Source organism: Canis lupus, chromosome 27, assembly GCF_011100685.1.
Source record: "Canis lupus familiaris isolate Mischka breed German Shepherd chromosome 27, alternate assembly UU_Cfam_GSD_1.0, whole genome shotgun sequence".
NCBI lineage: Eukaryota > Metazoa > Chordata > Mammalia > Carnivora > Canidae > Canis > Canis lupus.
In genome coordinates, this window is record NC_049248.1 from 29,868,683 (window position 1) to 29,889,175 (window position 20,493).

General features: G+C 38.4%; 1 protein-coding gene across 5 annotated transcripts in view; it reads left to right on the top strand.

The window, feature by feature from the left end:
- Positions 1-476: 476 nt before the first annotated feature.
- Positions 477-20,493, top strand: part of BICD1 (BICD cargo adaptor 1) — a 225,722-nt gene continuing 205,705 nt past the window's right edge. For 4 of the 5 annotated variants that reach the window (XM_038577218.1, XM_038577219.1, XM_038577221.1 and 1 more), the window contains exon 1: positions 542-754. In XM_038577218.1, the coding sequence (XP_038433146.1) occupies positions 542-754 (213 nt within the window). Of the gene's footprint in view, positions 755-20,493 lie in introns of all 5 variants that reach the window. The other variant, XM_038577222.1, reaches the window with a different exon arrangement.

Here is a 20,493-nt window from a genome sequence, read left to right on the forward strand (position 1 = left end):
GGAGCCGGGGGCCGGGCGCGAAGGGCGGGAGCGGGCCCGAGACTGCATCATTCCGCACCGGCTGCAGCGCGGCCAGAGGCAGCAGGTGGAGCGAGCGGGCGGGACGCGAGCCGGAGCGCGCCGGGCCCCGGGGACACTGCAGTGACGCTGCCCGGGAGACATGGCGGCCGGGCGCCTCTGAATAAGCAGAATCGCAGCCCCTCGTCGTCCCGCGGCCGCCGCAGCCCGGGCCATGCCGCACGGCTGCTGAGCGCACGCAGGGCCCGGCCCAGAGCACGCCGCCGCCTCGCCCCTCATCCTCCCGCGCCTTCTCCATGTCGCATTTCTCCCCAGTGTGTCGGGCGGTGTAGCCGCCGCGGCCGGAGCAGCAGTCGGGGCATCGCCGTGCTCCCTCCGCCAGCCACACTCTTCCATTCTTACCCTTCCCTCCCCGCCTCCGCCACCCCCCCCTCCTCCTCCCTCCCCCCGCCCCCCGCCCCCCGCCTGCTTTGCCTCCGGCTCCGCGTCCCGACGCCCCCTCCCGTCTCCATCCACCGGGGCTATGGCCGCAGAAGAGGTGCTGCAGACCGTGGACCATTACAAGACTGAGATAGAGCGGCTGACCAAGGAGCTCACGGAGACGACCCACGAGAAGATCCAGGCTGCCGAGTACGGGCTGGTGGTCCTGGAGGAGAAGCTGACCCTCAAACAGCAGTATGACGAGCTGGAGGCTGAGTACGACAGCCTCAAACAGGAGCTGGAGCAGCTCAAGGAGGTGAGTTGCCCGGCCCCTCATCCCTCCCCGGCCCCCGGCCGCCCACCCCCACCCCCACCCCCACCCCCACCCCCACCCCCAGCGCCCACTCATCATCTGTAAAGAAGTCGCAAAGGATGCATGCAAAACATCCAAAGGCATGTTTCTTCGTGTTAGAGTCCTTTGTTGATAAGAGAAGATTGAAAGAGTCCATTGTGTTCTCCCCCCCCCCCCCACCCCCCAAGAGAAAAATTGCCCAGGAAATGAATGTATAAGCTGGCATTTGAGAGGCAGTGGCTGGTGAGGCCGTGGGGGAGGGAGATGCAGAAGTCTTCAAGTCTCAGCACTTTAAGGCGACATTTAGCTGGGTTGGAATGTGTAAATCCAACTTCTTCCGAACTGCTGTTATTTCAAACCCAGGGGCCAGCGACTATCCCATAATCCACAAAGGTGATGAGTGGGTTTGTGCTGAGGGACCTACAATTTCAGGATGTGGGATCTGTGGCACCTCAGCCCTCTGAAGGCAACCACCCCTCGATGCGAGGGGGAACTGTTATTAGAAGAACTCTCCGCCAATCCCATTTGACAAAGTCTGGGCCATCTCCATTCTCTTTGGCTTTAGTTATTCTTGTCATCTGGCTGCCTGAGAAAAACAACTCTGCTGGGTGATCCCGCTGCCTTGATTTTACCTCGGAGTGAGGCAGAGCCATGCCCAAGTCATCTAAGGTCACCCTGACCAGGGAAAATTTAACTCCCCTACAAACGATCTGAATGGTTTATATCAAGTGCATGGATAGCCATCCGTATCAAATGAGGCTCTTCTGCTTGGAATGACTGTATTTATAAAACCAGAATATCACAAATGGGCCATGCATAACACTTGTCCTCTTTAGTCTTTAGGTATTTGGCTTCTCTTAAAGACTGGGTAATGTTTTGGAAGAAAATAATGGATATGCTTTGATTTCCTATCAAGTACTCCTAAGAATATACATACGGTTGAAGGAACTCAGTCTGTTTTACCTGATTCCTGAAGCACTATGGGTAACAAGTCACCGGTTATAAATTTATATGTACACACTGCTTTTCTTTGTGGCAAGTCTTTCTTTTTAGGAGGCTATTGACTTTTAAGTGTTAATTCTAAATTTGGTATATATTATTATAAAAAAATATATTATCAAAATATATATATCAAAAATATATATATTTTTCTTAGTTTTTTTGGAGGGTGTCTGTTTTTATGTTGCTACAGTTAAAAAAAAAAAAAAACGTTTTATGACCTATCTAATCAACTTGCCTTCTAATCTAGTACACGATATGGTAAATACTTCCACTTTTAAGTATGTTTTCTTTTTATTCTGAGGGCTGAATGCCAACAAATAAACATATGGTAAAAAAAAACCCAACTAAAAATCTGATTTTCATGTATCAGGATGTAAATTTTGAGTTCATGTTTTTCTTACCATGTACATGTCTGTTCTTAACAACAGCTGGACTTACTGGTATTTTCCAACTTAGATTAGGTCTGATATGTTTAAATTCAGTGATGCTAAACCTTGTGAAGTCAGGAATAGTGATTATAATTCTCAGAGATGTTTTGATGTTTAAACCTATCAACACTGCTTTGCCAAGGTGCAGAAGTGCAAACCAGGCAGTGGTAAGCCATCACCTCCTTGATAAAGGAGGTAGATTTAATTTAATGAAATGGAGTATTAACTGTTAACTGACCTTCCTGCTTGATTTAAACAACCTTTCTAGGGGTATTTCTGTGTCATTTGCACTTACTCTACATAGTAAACCATAATGGAATTGTCTTTTGCCTTGACTAGACCATGAGCTTTTAAGGAAAGGAATCTATCTTAATTTACTTTGCATCCAAAGCCTTTAACACAAAGCCTATCACATAATAAGTGTATGATAAATATTTTATTAAAGAGTACATTTATATTGGAAGAAAGAACACCTTTATCAAACATTCACTAGTCAATCTTGGTTAGTGTCAGAGAAAGAATAAGAAAATTAGGAAGTATAGGAAGTGACTGGTATTGAAACACTACCTGTCATCAACAATAATGGGAAGGATGAGAAAAAACGTTTTGTGAGAAGAGTACAACTGTAGTTTCTTAATACAGAATAATGCAAAGAGCAGTTATACATTTTTTTTCTTTAAAGATTTGAGGCATATTTTGTTCTATAGGAGGTTAATAAAAAATTTATCAGGATTATTTTTACCAGACGATACTCATTTACATATGTATTTTGAGTTGCACTTAGCATAAATTAGTTCAGTTTTTTATTCCAAATGAACTGTGCTAAGCAATTACATAATAAGATATTTAAGAGTAATAAAATAATGATTATATTTGTTTGATAGCATGACCTGTTATTTTTTATTTTTTAAGCATAATGTATACTTTAGTTGGGATTATTTAAATGCACTAAATCGGTCTCCATAATATTTCCTGTTTGAAAAGTAAATCCAGAATAATTGTGCAAGCTAAGATATCCCAATGATGATATCATATAGAAGCCATTTTTGAGAGATGTTTTGTGAGTGTTCTGATTTTTAAAAAGGAAGTTTTGTTCATTTGCAGGTACATATAGTAAACAATTTTGTATTTTATGTATAACATCAAGTATAAAATATCTGGCTTATTTCTAGGCTCTTTTTAACAAATATGATTCATTTATTCGTTTAAAAGTCATTGGTCCAGTTTATGAGAACATCAACAGAAAATGACTGTACTAAGTCCAAGTTGAACATTGGTAATTTGCAGGATAGCAACATGGCTCAGTCTTTACAGGTCATTTTTTTTTTTCAAGAGTCAGCACCCAGCAATGTTGCTGCCCTCCTTCCCGGGCTGATTACTGCTATGACGATAATGCAAGTGAGCGGTGTTGGCCTGAAGATGTGCAAAATCAAGATGATGAACTCATTATTTTTTTTTCTAGTTTTTTTCTTCCCTAAGTCTAGATTGTTTTTTTTTTGACCTGGCCAGACATCCTTTAGGGCTGTGCCTTCTGCCTGTATTACTATCTACATGACCCAAAAGAACACACTTGAAAGAAAAGTAGTCACGATATGAAAAAAGGAATGACTTCTGCCATCATCATAATGTTCTCCTTTTAATAGTCTTTGAGGAGCCAGACAAAGCAACTTGTCTCTTAGAATACTTGACCATGGTTTTATGATTTCACGAGTAATGCTTGCTTTTCAGTGACCTGAGGGCACCCATGCCCAGTGTTGCTCAGGTCCTGGCTGATTGTATGCTTGGGATGTGTGTAAATCAGCACTGTGAATGTCATTCAGGCCAAAATAGTGGAAGAGTCATAGTTCTAAAAAAATTTTTAAACTAAAAATATACATACATTAAAAAAAAAACCTCCTAGAATTTAAATTTGTTTGTGTTTGTTTTATTTTTTACCTAAAGAAAGTATTTGAAATTTAAAAAATAGTAAAGTGGAAAAAGATCCCCTTAGAAAGGAATGATTCAGCATTCTTTGTAGCATTTTAGAAAACATATCCATGTGACAACTTTAGAAAAGTTTTGCAGCTAGGTTACGGTAGACTATGTATGAAGAATCTTCAACTCCTTTTTTTTTTTTTTTTTTTTTCGCTCATTCTTACCCCTGACACCAAGGATAGACACCATTTGTTAAAGAAGCACTTTGTGGACAGTGAGCAGCTTTTCTTCCTGGAGCCAATTTTGTGTTTTTTTCAGAGCACTGGTTAAATCATTCAAAGAATAAGTTATGTACTTTTTAGAGACTGTCACATTAGGACCTGATGAAAGCCATTTAATTATTTGGATTCATCTTTAAACAGAAATTTCTTTCTTTATATGGAGAGATTGTTAGCTTTGTATATGCTAAATTATGAAATCATAGTTGGGGGGAAGGGAGCCCTCAGATTTCATTTCCAATTTATGAATGAACATAGAGAATGTTAATTACTTATTTACCTAAGTATTTTCTCTCTCAGTGTTTTGAAAGAGACATATTTATATTTATCATTATATTTATTATCAAATTAATTAAAACATCTAAAATATATCAATATGTGCTTTTGGAAAGTATTTACAAACAACCTCAACAAAAAACACAATCACTTTCAATCATGTTTCTCTCTCTCTTTTTTTTGATCCAGCTGTTCTAACCTGCACCATTTCTTCTTTTTATTTCAACTTAAAATTTCATCTCTGGCTAAATTATTTCTCAGATATTATTTAACAAGATGGTATATCTTTCATCACACTCATTATGTTTGGATGAACATGTATGGTAACTATGGTTTGATTATTTTTTCAGATTTTCATGCCTATGAATATTCTGCTCTATCATCCCCTTCAGTACACTTATGCTAAATGGATATTGCATTCCAAGTTCAAAAATATGATAATCACTTGCATGTTGAAATATATAGTAAAAGACTTGCTCACACATAATGTTGTACCTGTAAATATGGCCTTGAAGGAGAGAAAGGCATGAAGAGATGCAGTCTTACTATTAAATCATTCATTATGTTAAAGAAGAATGTGAAGTCAAGTGTCAGGAGATGTTACTGGGAAGGTGGCAGTAGCTACCTTTTGCCTTGGGGATGGAGAACCATTGAAAGGAAACAAAAAAAGTTTCTTAGTAACTGTGTTTGGTGCCTTACATCTTACTTAATCTTCAGAGTGATTCAGAGACTCTGCTTATTTTTACAGATAAGAAAATAATAGAGTAATAAAGCATTTAATTCTGTAGAAAGCCCTATTTAAGACTAGGCATTTTGCATACCTTATCTCTAATTCTTTAGGAATCCTTTTTATATGGTAGATATTACTTGAATTATGCAGAAAAGAAAAATAGGTCTTAGGTTAAGGATTCTTCTCAAAGCTGCAAAATGAAGTGGTGGAATCTGGTTTAGGAAGAAGCCCATTTTCTTTTTCACTGTACCATACTACCAGAGAGGGTGAAATATCTCAGTCACATGTATGGTTTAGAAGTTCCAGTGTTGGGTGTAGAGAGTGGATTGGAGCTGTGCAGGGGCAGTAGGGATGATGAGGAGGGGTCAGACCTAACTGCTGTTTAGGAGGTGTAGAGTGGAACATGATGCTGGGTGGCTGGATGTGGGAAGTAAGGAAAAGAGTAGAGTTGAGAATTTTCTAAGGATGTGTAGAAGGTGGTTCCATTCACAAAAGAAGGTACTATGTATGGGAAGAGCCATTTTAGAGGGTCAGGTTGATGGCTAGGTTATAGGAATCCTTTTAATTCATGTTTTCTTTGAGGGGAGGCATAAGTTGCATGACAAATTAAAATACTCAACTCTCAATTTAATAAAACAAACGAGTAATTTGTGCAATTTTGTTGTCATTTTATTCAAACCCTATTTCCAGAACATGGAAGATATGAACAACTTAACAATGTTTTCGCCAGTTAGTTTGATTGCATTTTGAATTAGAAGTTGTGCAAATTAATAAACAAAGCTGGGCCTGGCACAATGAGGACCCAGAGGTCAGCCTAAGTGGAAAACTGGCCCTTCCTGACCTCTTAGGTTAGAGGGGCCTGGGAGAAACAGCACACACCTCTTGCTGACAGATAACTTGAAATCATATTAGTGCTTTTCATTTAAAATTTTTTCATTCTTTTTTTGGTCATAATAGTTTGCTCTTTGAAAATTATGATTCTATAATTACAATTTATGGCAACAGTCCAAGTTAGATAAAATCATATACAAATTAGTTGTTTTCCTTTCTCTCCTCCCAATTCTGTCTGTATTCTTACACTTTGTTGAATATTCTCTTATACTTGTTTTAAATATCTTTAACATATGAATCCATTGACAGAGTTTTTTGTTCTTGTTTATTTTTATAAAAATGGGATCATGTTATACATATTACTCTGTAACCTGGTGTTTTTCATTTAATACTATATCCTTTTAAAATGCAGATATTTCTAGGACTCGTGGGTGGTCCAGTTGGTTAAGCCTTGGACTCTTGGTTTCTGCTCAGGTTATGATCTCAGGATCCTGGGATCAAGCCCTGTGTCAGGCTCCCCGCTCAGTGTGGAGTCTACTTGTCCTCTCTCCCTTTCTGCCCCTCCACCCTCTCTCTAAAAATAAATAAATAAAATCTTTAAAAATACTAAAAAAAAAAAAAAAAATCAGATATTTCTAAAGCAGGGCTAACTTTTTTTTTTTTTAAAAGATTTTATTTACTTATTTGAGAGACAACAAGTGAGCATGGGTAGGGGGTTGGAGGCAGGGGGAGGAAGAAGAGGCAAAGGGAGAGGGAAAACAGACTCCCCACTGAGCAGAGAGCCCCACGTGCTGCTCTGTCCCAGGACCCTGAGATCATGACCTGATCTGAAGGCAGATGCTTAACTGAGCCACCCAGGTACCCGGCAGGGCTTCCTTTTTAAGGCACTGATGTTTTGAGCGTGAAGAAAATGGGAGTGAATAGAGAAGAAAGCCAGAGAATCCCAGGGAGTGTGGGTGACCCTGGGGGCTTGGAGGGATCAGGTGGTCCAGCTTCTGCCCTGAGGATAGCTCTGGTGCTGAGAGAGAGGAGTGCAGGCGTGTGTAACAAATGGATGGAATTTGTTGGGTTGCCCCATGGCAGCCTGTGTGATAACACCAAGGAAAAAGATGGAAAGTTTTGTGCATTAATTAACAGCAATTTGATTCTTGTCTTCTTGGCTGGTGATGGGGCTTATGTGTATCAGCATAATAGGTGGCTAGATTCCATGGCCGATGAGAGCTGGTCCTGCAGTGTGGCCACATCCTGTCCATACCAGGTCTTGGTGAAAAGCCAAGATGATTCAGGCAGTTGGGCCTCATTATGTTATTCCATCTTTGCCCTGTGATAGTTGAGTTTTGAGGTGTTGGTTAGGATCATATACAGAATCTCAGATTCAGCATGTTATGTAGGTGATGGGGACCAGTGGATACAAGACAGGAAATTGTTTGGTAAAAGTGTTCTTCCTTAAAACAATGAAAAGGTATATAAGAGTGGCAGTTGATACTTTTTCTTCTAGGATTTAATAATTTTGTCTATAAAATTAAGGAGTTGGGATAGATAATTTCTATGATTCTTTTCAGCTCTAGATTTCTATGATGCTCTGTTTTAGCGTTACCTAGTCTACTTGTTTTAATCTATCTGTCCTTTATTTTTCAAATTCATTGTATTTTCTTTACAATATACAGAATAGACTTATTCAATTACCATAGTTTTTACTTAGCCGTTAGAGCTCAACTGTTTTCTGTCTTTTTCCTCCTGTTTCTACTCTAGTCACTCATCTCCAGCCAGGGAAATCTACCTGTTTTCACACTTGTATTCTGTCCCTTGACAGTTTATTTTTATTATTTTTTTAAATTTTAACAATTCATAGTTCTCTTTTCCTTTGAGCATCTGGCCCAAACTTATTTCCCTCTGGATTAATTTTACTTTTTTAATCATACCTGTATAGTTATAGAACTGGGGCACCTGAGCGGCTCAGTGGTTAAGTGTCTGCCTTTGGCTCAGGGTATGATTCCAGGGTCCTGGGATGGAGTCCTGCATCGGGATCCCCACAGGGAGCCTGCCTCTCCCTCTGTGTATGTCTCTCTCTCTCTCTCTCTCTCTGTGTCTCTCATGAATAAATAAATAAAGTCTTAAGAAAAAAAGAACTGACTCATTGAGTTTGTTTCATTGACATATTTGTGATTGCTTCAGAGAAAGAACAAGGCCCAGTGGGTCCATGGGAGCCAGATTTTGAGTCAAAATCAAGAACTAAGAAGTATGGGGTCCGTTACCGTTTTCTTTAGGCAGGTTTCTTTAGGAAGTAGTGAGTTCTTTGTTGCCAAAACAATTTTAGGAAAGGCTAGCCAACCACATGCTAGGAATACTGTCTAGAAGGTTCATGCTTAGAAAGGAGTTTATATAGGATGATCTCTAAAGTTTCCCCTACCCCAGTCTGAGTTTTGAAAATTTTATCTTTTTACACTTTCCAAGTAATTTCATATTATTTATGTTTTTTTATACTCCCTTCCCTACCACTAGATCATAGTGTTTCCAACATGGTTACATTTTTCTGTTTTAATGTTTAGCATTTTGCAGTGTTTATGACTTTTGATTATTTGGAATGTTTTCAAAGTATATCAAAAGTTTATCTTACTTTTGATATGTTTTGTTTGATTTTCAGAAGAGAACTGATGTGTAATAAAGAATTTAAGATGACTACATCAGTAAATTTGGGGAAGTTTCCATGAAATTTTGTACAATTTGAATCTATATGATTTATACTGAGGGGGTCTGTAGCGTCCAGAATATTTGGGTTCATACACACACGCACACTGATATATTTTGTCTTTTACACTTAGTTCAATATTTTAGAATTGGCACCATTAACAATTTACATTATATAGCAATCTGAGTTTGGGTTTTGCTTTAGATTACCTGTGCCCCTTGTTCTGTTTCATTTATCCATTCAAATGCTTGTGTTGAGTGGCTACTGTGTTGGGCACTGTGCTGCTTGCTGAAGATACAGTGTTGAGCAAGACCGACAAGATGGAGCTGCCTGAATGGAGCTTATGTTTGAGACCCAGGAGATAGTCAGTAAGCACACATGCACTTAGGACATGAGAAATGCCATGAACCTAGGCGGAGACCGGCTAGGAAAAGTGTGATCAGGAAACCCTCTCCAGGAGGTGGCATTTGAGCCCAGACCTGAATGATGAGTCACATGAAGATTGGGGGAAGTAAATTTTAGGAAAGGGCATAAGTACAAAGATCTTGGAGCTCTGTTTGTAGTTGTTAAGAGAAATGATGGGTCACTATGCCCCATAAAAACAATCATTCATATTTGGAAAATGACCATCTATACAATACTATATTACCTTTGGAGTTTTTGGATGAAATTTTGGGTCTCAGCATAGGAAGTGTTTAAGCAAAGCCTAAATACCCACCCTGGGATCTTCTTTTAGAAGACCTGGGTCAGAATCAATGACTTTCTATACAGACTACTCAGTAGGGTCACCTGGGTGATTTACCAAACTGCTGCGTTGACTCCACTCCAGTATAGTTCAGAGTCATTGGGGGTGGAGCCAGGGCTTTATTATGTTAACCTTCCTTCCCTCATAGATACAGCTGGGGCTGAGAACCTCTCCAGAAACTTCCAACTCTAGGAATAAATGATTCCACAGGAATAGAAATGTTTATTTTTTAAAAAGACTTATTTATTATTTATTTTAGAAGGGGGAAGGGGCAGAGGGAGAGAGAGAATCCTAAGCAGGCTGCATGCTCATTGTGGTACCTGATGTGGGGCTTAAGTTCATGATCTGAGCCAAAATCAGGAGTTGGATGCTTAACTGACTGAGCCACCCAGACACCCCAGGAATAGAAGTGTTTTGAAGAAAAGAGCTGGGAATTTATGAGCTAATATGGAAACCTTAACTGCACTGTCTTTTTTCCTCTCCATTTTTTAGAAATTAAAATACTGTAAAACCTTTCAGAAAACCAACAAATATCATCAAAAACTTGACTGCATTGGACAGATGTATGTTAAACGAGACTGTGTTTATTTTTATTTATTTTATTTTTATTTTTTTTAGACTGTGTTTATTTTTATATTCTCCAGGGTTGTTTAAAGTTTCTTTTGAAAGTTGTCTCCTTTGTTGGATCTGTTTTGTGGCTTTATTCTGTTTGCAGTTGCTTATGCAAACTTTATGAGTTTATAAATGGGATATTAAAATAGAATTGCTTTGAATTGTTGATCGTTAACTTCTGAGGTTATTTTCCATTGCTTTTTGGTTATACATGTTTACTGTTTTCAAACAGTATTTTATGGAGAAAAAGCACTATTCTAAAATGTAATATTTAACTGCTGTGTTTCTATCTTTAAATTTAGAATTGAAAATAAGAAACCTGTTTACATTTATGGGAAGTACAGAATAACAGCAATTTCCCTAAGAATGTTTTGTTGCAGTTGGCGTGGGTCTGTAATGGAGGGTTCAGAATGATAGGTCTTTGTTTTTCTCTTGAATACTGCAGACTAATATGGAATCAAATGCCACTGCTGAAGAGCCCTTACCCAACATTTTTTGAAATTGAAAGAGGTTATAACATGGTTGTGCATTGTTGATAAGCCTTACTGATTGCTATTCTCTAGAAGATTGTAGTTGTTGTTTTTTTTATTGACCTCGGTGTGAGGTAACTAGATGGAGACAGGACTGTACATGACTTCTTTTGTTGAGCTGAAGATACTATCATCTTGCACATTATCTCCTTGGCATATACAACGATTTTTTTCCCCTTTAAATCACAGTCTGGCTTGCTTTCTGCTAATGCTGGTGTGTGTGAAGAGCTTTTAAACTCAAAACCTCAAGTAAATATAATTAGGAAGGAAAAGCAACCATTAGAGAGGCAGAAGCATAGGGGTATATTGCACTTGAAAACCGATTCTAAATACCTTTCGAGTTGTTGGCTCTTTGGATTATTTTTTAAAAATTGATGGTTCTTAAGTACTGTTGGTAGTTCAGAATTAACTATGGTTTAATGATCTGAATAAGAAGACGCTCTTTTAGTTAATATTTTTAAATAATTTAGACCTAGAACCCTTTCCTAAGAGAATCCTCAGGTCATTTGTCTTAATCACTGTAGTTATTTCCAATCAAGTTATATGTGCTTGTTTTTCATTTTAGTAAAATAAATAATATACCTTTGCAGGTCACTTGAAGTGTTTGGGATAATATGAGCTATTATTTGCTAGAATTGAGACCAGGATCTCAAAGCCATAATTAAAATTTTAGACAATGGTCATAGTAAGACTTTCCGGGAAAGACAATGAAAAGAACTCTATATCCATGAGGTTTTTGTCATCATTGATCAGTTCCGAGTGAAAAAAATTTTTTTAAAAGATTTATTTATATGTTTCAAAGAGAGACAGTGCAAGGCAGAGATGCTGCAGAGGAAGAGGGAGGGGGGAAGCAGACTCCCCACAGAGCATGGAGCCCAACGAGGGGCTCAGTCTCCCTTGAGGGAGATCATGACCTGGGCTAAAACCAAGAGTCGGATGCTTAACTGACTGAGCCACCCAGGTGCCCCCCAAGTGAAACATTTTAAGTTGCATTTTAACTTCTGCTGGCCATGTGATTTAGAAATTTGGAAAATGGACACCAAAGTAAATACTGTGAGCAGATAGATCATTGCATAAAGCTAGGTCATTGTTCATTCAGTCTTCCCTACAGTAATGATATATTTAGCACCTCTTACGTGTTAGGCACAGATCTGGATGCTGAAGATACAGCAGAGGACAAATCCAACAGAAATCTTGGTGATGGAGTGGGCATGGTGAGGGTAGTGTGGGCACAATAAACAAAATTAATAAGTAAAATAGAATGTTAGATGGTCCTAAATGGTATAGAGAAAAATAGAGCAAGTGAGAGGGAGGTAGACTGTGAAATGTGACAGGTTACTCTTTTCTTTTTTCTAAGATTTTATTTATTTATTTATTTGAGAGAGAGAGAGGTCTCACAAGCCTGTGCAAGCACATAAATGGGGGAAAGAACAGCGGGGGGCGGGGGGGGGGGGCGGTAGAATGCAGAGCCCCATATAGGGCTTGACCTCAAGACTCTGAGATCATGACCTAAGGTGAAACCGAGACTCTGACACTTAACCTCCTGAGCCACCCAGGGTTCCTAAAGGTTACTATTTTCAATAGTGTGGTCAGAGAAAGCCTCCTTGAGAGGTATGGCAAAGAGGCTATCTCGCTGACTAGTACTGAGTAGGGGATGAATAGTAAATGAATCACAGAGGGAATAGGGGTTAACTGATGAAGCAGCTTTCCCTTTTGCTCTGGGTGAGATGGGGAAACTTGTGGAGGATTTTGAACAAAGGAGTTACAATGTTCTGCGCTCTTTTTTCCCTCCAGTGAGATAACTATGCATACGTTCACTTCTTTCCGGGGAAAAGGAGTTTAAAATAAGCTGGTAGCTCATGAGTTATGAAGCATTCTTTTTTTTTTTTTTTTTTTTTTAAGTCTCCCCCCATAGCAAGGATTTAATAGATGCTTATGGTATTGCATTGATTTAGGCTGGGAAAAAAAGGTGAGGTTATTAAGATAGCCAGTTATTTTATTTTATTTTTAAAAAATATTTATTCATTTAAGTGATCTCTATACCCAGTGTGGCAAACTCATGACCCTAAGATCAAGAGTCACATGCAGGGATCCCTGGGTGGCGCAGCGGTTTGGCGCCTGCCTTTGGCCCAGGGCGCGATTCTGGAGACCCAGGATCGAATCCCACATCGGGCTCCCGGTGCATGGAGCCTGCTTCTCCCTCTGCCTATGTCTCTGCCTCTCTCTCTCTCTCTCTGTGACTATCATAAATAAATAAAAATTAAAAAAAATTTATAAAAAAAAAAAAAGAGTCACATGCAGTACAAACTGAGTCAGCTAGGTGCCCCAGAGAGCCAGTTATTTTGAAAAGATGTTGGATTAGACCACTTGTTTTATTTTTATTTTTATTATTATTATTTTAGACCACTTGTTTTAAAAATAGTCATTTGTTTGACTGATTAAACCAGTTTTTGGTTTATTTTTAAGTTAGTTATTTACTATCGGTGACAATAGACATGAACAAACGTGATTATGTATTTTATTGGAAAGATCATGGACTTGTGAGTCAGATAAACTGTATTTGAATCCATTTAATAGCTGTATGATCTTAGGCTAATACTTAAAACCATAATAACCTCACTTTCCTCCTCTGTAAAATAGAGGAAGGTAATAACTATGGGTGTTCTAGAAAAATCCATGTGAAGCATTTAATAGAGTCCTTGATACAAAGTAAAACACCTGATAAGTGATGGATGTGATGGTAATGATAATAACTAATAAAACTGATGATGTATTTGCTGTGCTTGATGGTAGGACATGAAAGTAGAAGGCAGCCGAGTTATCTTTAAAAAATCAGAGAAAAAAAAGTCAGAGAAAACTTCCTGATCAAGGCAATTTGTGAGTGGGCACTGAAGAACAAGTAGGGGTTTTCCAGGCAGCTGAGAAGGCAGAGAGTCATTCAGAAATAGGCAAACAGCCTGTAAACGAGGGAAGATTGGAGGGATTGTTGCTCGTCAGTGTCAGCAGCTGTGTGGTTGCAGTCGAAATGAGGTAAGAGGTGGGAGGTGAGCCTGGGGAGATGGTTTGGGGCCAGATGGTGAAAAATCTCATGATGAGGTTGTCCGTCCCCACCAGCCAAGGCGTCGGTGTAGCTGACTCCAATGTCTGCCATGGGGGAAGGCTTTGCCAGTGAGAGCAGGCCCAGAGACACTGGAGGAAGATGCCTCTAATGAATCAGGGATCTGGAAATGTCTGCTGTTCCTTGGTGCTCTGTTTGGTTTGTTTTAGTGTTTGTTTTAGCCTCATGGCTTTTTGTGAATTTGAGGGTGACATTTTCCCAGTCTTTTTGCCATTGTGACCAGGTTGCCTAATTGCCTGTTAGTTTGGATTCTCATTGCCTACTGTCCTTTTGTGGCGTTGGGCTGGTGCTGCTCCTCCTGGTCCTGGTCTCTCACACCCCTACCGGATTCCTGACTTTCAGCTCTAAGAGCCTCTAGTGCCCTGCAGTCTTGACTTCGATTAACTTGTTGGTCAAGCCTTTGGCTGTGTTAAGCTCTGTCCAACTAGACTTGAATATTCTCTGCCATTGGCTCTGCTAAGATTAATCATCATTAATCTTGTCTCTTTTCTCTTTTCTCTCAGTTGCCTTTGATTCAGGTTCAATTCTCCTTTTGCTTCTCCTCTGGGAGAGTCTCTCTCATGGTTCTGAAACAGGAGCAGGTCACTTATGGGAGTGTAAAGAAGCTTCAACTTTATTCTAATGCCATGGGACAAGCACTGAAAACTTAAAAGCAGAAAAATAATTAGCTTTATGTTATAGAACTATGATTTTTGGCTTTTGATGCTGGCTGCACAGTGGTTTAGGAGCTCTGACTTCTGTTGGAAACAATGAAAAATGCTGGATAAAATATAACTATCCCTTAAAACTCATAAATGAATCGGCTACTTAGCAAGGATTCTCAGAGGCTAAAACTGAGTTAAAGTGGGCACCCTTAGAACTAAACAGTGCATCAGAGCTGACTTTTGCCTCAACTGCATTTGCTGAATCAGGTAAAAATGAGTGTTGTTTATATGGGCTACCTGGGGTAGAGGAAATAAGAGAGAGACAAAACCTAGGATCCTCCTAAGTTTGGGTCTCAAAGGACTTCCTACTCAGTATAAGGGAGAATGTGTGTGAAGAGGATGAAATCCAAAAAACTTTAACAATTTAAAGTCAGAATTTAGTTTAGAGTAATTCCAGGTTGGTCATGCCCGTAGACATATGTCAGAACCAAATGTAAACCTGCTTTGAAGAAACCTATTGTGGTGGGCTAGAAAGACTTGACACATAATATTTTAAAAACTATGAGCCCATGGTAAAAAAAATTGCAAAATATACAAGGAACAAGGCACCATTGGCTCCACAACCTTGTCCTTACTTTGTATTGTTACACTTTAGGATATTTACCTCAATGGCAGATGTGAAAGTATATTTCATTGTACCTTTAGTTTGTGTTTTGGGGACTGTTACTGAGACTAAGCATCTTCTTAAATGTTTATAGGCATTTATGTTTCCTCTTCATTCAAATTTCTTTTTGTGTATCTTTTGCCCATTTTTCTATTGGGGTTGTTTATATTTTTCTTACCAATTTGTAGGAGTGTATCTGTATTCTGTAGATTAAGCCTTCTCAGTTATATGTGTTGGAAATCTCTTCCTAGTTTGTGGATTGTCTTCCGACTCCTGGGGTGTCCTTTGATGAAGGGAACTTCATAATTTTAGTTTAGTTGACTTATCACTCTTTTATGTTTATAGATTGTGTGTTTTGATTCTTGTTTAAGAAATCCTTCCTTATTATGAGGTCATAAAAATATTCATGTAAACTGTTTTCTGAATATGTTATGGTTTGCATTTATATTTAAAATTTTAATTATTCCTGGAGTTAATTTATGTGTTTAATGTGAAATAGAAATCTATTTTTTCCCATAATTTTCCCTATAACATTGGATAGCCACTTATCTCAACACCACCAGTTATTGAACAGTCTTTCTTTCCTCCACTAATCTTCAAAGTCTGCTTTGTTATAAATCAAGTTTCTATATATACATAGGTCTGTTTCTAGACTGTTCTGTTCCACTGGCTGTTGGTTTCTTCCTTTGCAAATATCCCATTGTCTTCCTGTTATGGTTTTATAATAACATTCTTAATAGCTGATGGAATACTTCTTCCTATTTTTCTCTTCTTTAGGACCCATGGTTTTAGGTGTCTTCTTTGGTCTCATTGACTCTTTGTTTTGATGGGCTTTCAACATTTCTAAGGAAGCAGCAAGTGAATGAGGGCAGATCACACTGTTTATTTCTATCTCCCCAGTAAGTGTTAAGGAAAAGGATGCCAAGTGTTGGTTGTGGTTGTCCTAGACTTTGCATACATTTTTAAAAAGATTTTATTTATTTATTCATGAGAAACACAGAGAGAGAGAGGCAGAGACATAGACAGAGGGAGAAGCAGGCTCTATGCAGGGAGCCTGATGTGGAACTCGATCCCGGGACTCCAGGATCACGCCCTGGGTGGAAGGCAGGCACTTAACCACTGAGACACCCAGGAATATCTGCATTCATTTTTGTAAGCAAAGCAAGCAAGATCTAACAAAGGAACTAAATTGTCCAATTAGATGTTATTAGAAACCTTAAGAACTCTGTGCTCTAATTCTTAAGAAGTTACTTTGGAGAAAAATGCTATTTAAGGGCTTTTCATATACTATTAAAAAATATAAGTTCTAATCTTTAAAGTAACTTTTTTGACTTTTGAGCAAGCACATGCGTATTTCTAAGTTCAGCATGTGGAATATCTTATTACCTGTAGCTCTGTAAAAATTCTTTCTTTAGTTATTTTTTCTTATGATAGTTGTTGGAAAAACTAATTTGTATGTTAATTCCCAATTCACTTGTCTATTTAGGTATAAATAACATCATAATATCATAAAATTTAAAGCTGCTATGGAAAAGGCTCAGATGAAATATTTCCTGAATAGGAATTAATTTTTTTTTAGTCATTTTACATTATTTCACTTTTAGTATTATGAAAATTATAATTGTTCCTCTTTTTACTTTAAAAAATTTATAGTATTATTTGTGCTCAGATAGTTTTAAACCAATAGTTTTCCCTTATGTTTATGTTTGTGTAATTAGAGCTTAATTACATTTTCAAGTCAAAATACTTGAGTTTTTCCCCCTTCATAATATTAACCATATGGAGAGGAAAAGTTCAGCAATGCAGCATCACATGGAAACTTCCTTTTTAACATTAAAAAAATAAGACTTCTCTAGTCCCCGTTTTCTATCCATTCACTTTTCTTTCATGTCCTCATTTATCCCCTCTTTCCATGAACCTTACACTAGAATTTTGAGGACTTAATGCATTGTTAAAGAATTAACTCAGGAGAAAATTCCTGAGAACATTTATTAAATGTCAGTGTGGGGGAAATATTCCTAAGCAAGATATGAAACTTGCAATCAAAAGACAGGACTGACACATCTGTTTATGTAGAAATTAAAAAAAAAAAAAAAAACACAGACATGATAGATACCATAAACAAAAGTCAAAAAGAAGCCACAAACTGGGATCCCTGGATGGCGCAGCGGTTTAGCGCCTGCTTTTGGTCCAGGGCGTGATCCTGGAGACCCCGGATTGAATCCCACGTCGGGCTCCCAGTGCATGGAGCCTGCTTCTCCCTCTGCCTATGTCTCTGCCTCTCTCTCTCTCTCTCTGACTATCATAAAATAAATTAAAAAAAATTAAAAAAAAAAAAAAGTAGCCACAAACTGAAAAAAATAATGCAGCATGGATGACTTACAAACATTAATATCCTTAAAGTACAGCTCCTACAGGTTGACTGGAAACAATAATACAGTAGAAAAAAAGAGCAAAGACTAAATAGATGAACAGTAAGATTTGCAAATAATTAGTCAATTAATTAGTCAATAAACATCTGTAAAGATGCACAATCTTAGTAGTCAGTGAATGCAAATTAATAATAATGAGTTTTTACTTTTTCATCAGTCAACTTACAAAATGAAAATATTGATAATATACAGTGCTGGAAAGCAGGTGGAAGTGTGAATATTCTCGTATGTTGCTTCTGAGAGCATGAAGTGCTGTGAGTTGTGAGAATGGCATCTGGCAGTCTATATTATGATATAAAATGCACACAGTACTTGGGCCCAACAATCTCACACAGATCATAGGTCATTGTATACCAGACCCCAAATACCACTCATCGAAAAAGCACTTAGCATTTAGTATCTAATCTAGACTCTATCCAATAGGTCATATATGTGTGGAGCAAAAAAAAGAATCAAATTACACTTTCTTCTTTACAGACTTCTGTATGTTTAAATAAATAATGCTTCTAAACATTTCACAAATTCAGAGGAACCTCCACACAGTTTTCCAGAGTGGCTGCACCAGTTCACATTCCCACCAACAGTGTGAGAGTGTTCCCCTGTCTCCACATCCTCTCCAACATTTGTTGTTTCCTGTCTTGTTAATTTTTGCCATTTTCACTGGTATGAGGTGGTATCTCATTGTGGTTTTGATTTGTATTTCCCTGATGGCAGGTGATGCGGAGAATTTTCTCCTGTGCTTCTTGGCCATGTGTACGTCTACTTTGGTGAAATTTCTGTTCATGTCTTTTGCCCATTTCATGATTGGATTGTTTGTTTCTTGAGTGTTGAGTTTAAGAAGTTCTTTATAGATCTTGGATACTAGTCCTTTATCTGATATGTCATTTGCAAATATCTTCTCCCATTCTGTAGGGTGTCTTTTAGTTTTATTGACTGTTTCTTTTGCTGTGCAGAAGCTTTTTATCTTGATTAAGTCCCAGTAGTTCATTTTTGCTTCTGTTTCCCTTGCCTTTATAGCTGTGTCTTGCAAGAAGTTACTGTGGCCAAGTTCAAAAAGAGTGTTGCCTGTGTTCTCCTCTAGGATTTTGATGGATTCTTGTCTCACATTTAGATCTTTCATCCATTTTGAGTTTATATTTGTATATGGTGTAAGAGAATGGTCTAGTTTCATTCCTCTGCACATGGCTGTCCAATTTTCCCAGCACCAATTATTGAAGAGACTGTCCTTTTTCCAGTGGATAGTCTTTCCTGCTTTGTCGAATATTAGTTGACCATAGAGTTGAGGGCCCATTTCTGGGTTCTCTATTCTGTTCCATTGATCTATGTGTCTGTTTTTGTGCCAGTACCACACTGTCTTGATGATCATAGTTTTGTAGTACAACTTGAAATCCGGTATTGTAATGCCCCCGGCTCTAGTTTTCTTTTTCAGTATTCCCCTGGCTGCTTGGTGTCTTTTCTGATTCCACACAAATTTTAAAATGATTTGTTCCAACTCTCTGAAGAAAGTCCATGGTATTTTGATAGAAATTACATTGAATGTTCTCATACATTTCAAATCCTCCTTCTCCCCCTAGGGTGCCAGTACTGCCCTCAATGGAGAGTCTCTGAAAGCTGGAGCCAGAGAGTTGGGGGTGGGAATGTTAGGAAGGAAAATGGAGAGACGGACAGCAGCCAGGTTCTTGTGCCCTGACAAGAAATCTGGATTTTATTTTAATCATAACTGGTAGCCACTGGAGTGATGTGGCTACCATCTGATAAGTGTTTTTAAAAAGAATACTGGCTCTTTCTTACAGATTGTAGACAGAATAAGATAGGTAAGTTAGGAGGTCTATGGCTCCAGTTCCTGCATTAGATGGTGGTGGCTTGGACTGTGGAGAATCTCCCTGGGAGAGGGGATGGTCTGATGCAGAATATTGGAGGATTTACTAATTAATTGGATGTAAGAGCAAAAGAAAAAGATACTCGGATGGCTTCTGTTTTTTTTTTTTTAATAAAAGTTAAGAATATAAAGAAATCATATGATAAGGAGATATGAAAATGGAGGAATAGGATAATATTTCATATCTCAATTTAGGAGATGAAATACTCCATATTTGTTTGAATTTTCAAATTCTTATGGACCGCAATTTGGATGTTGTTGTTGTTCTTCTTCATCTTTTTTTTTTTTTTTTAAGATTTATTTATCTAAGAGACAGAGAACACACCTATGTGCACATGTGTATGGGGAATTGGGGCAGAGGGGGAGGGAGAGAAAGTCTTAAGCAGACTTTTTGCTGAGCTCAGAAACCCACGGATGCTTGATCTCACAATCCTGAGATCAGGACCTGAACGAAACCAAGGGTTGGACACTTAACAGACTGCGCCACCCAGACATGACCCAATTTTGATGTTCTACTTTTTAAATGTTTAAAAAAGATCTTATTTATTTATTAATGAGTGACATAGAGAGAGACAGAGACATAGGCAGAGGGAGAAGCAGGCTCCCTGCAGAGAGCCTGGGATCATACGCTGAGCCAAAGACAGACACTCAACCACTGAGCCACCCAGATGTCCCTTGATGTTCTGTTTAAAAGACCATTTTAAAATGTGTCTGCCAAAAGCATTTAACATTTGGAAAGGACTCATGACTTTGATAGATAAACAAGCATCATCCTATAGTTCTAATGCTCTGTGATGTAATTTACTGGACTTAAGTTGGCTACATTTCATAATACACATTGAGTATATATAGCCATATTTCTTAGTTTTAATTTAAAAGCTAAACTGTTAAGTCATTTTCTTCCTATGAAATCAAGCTAGCCATATACACT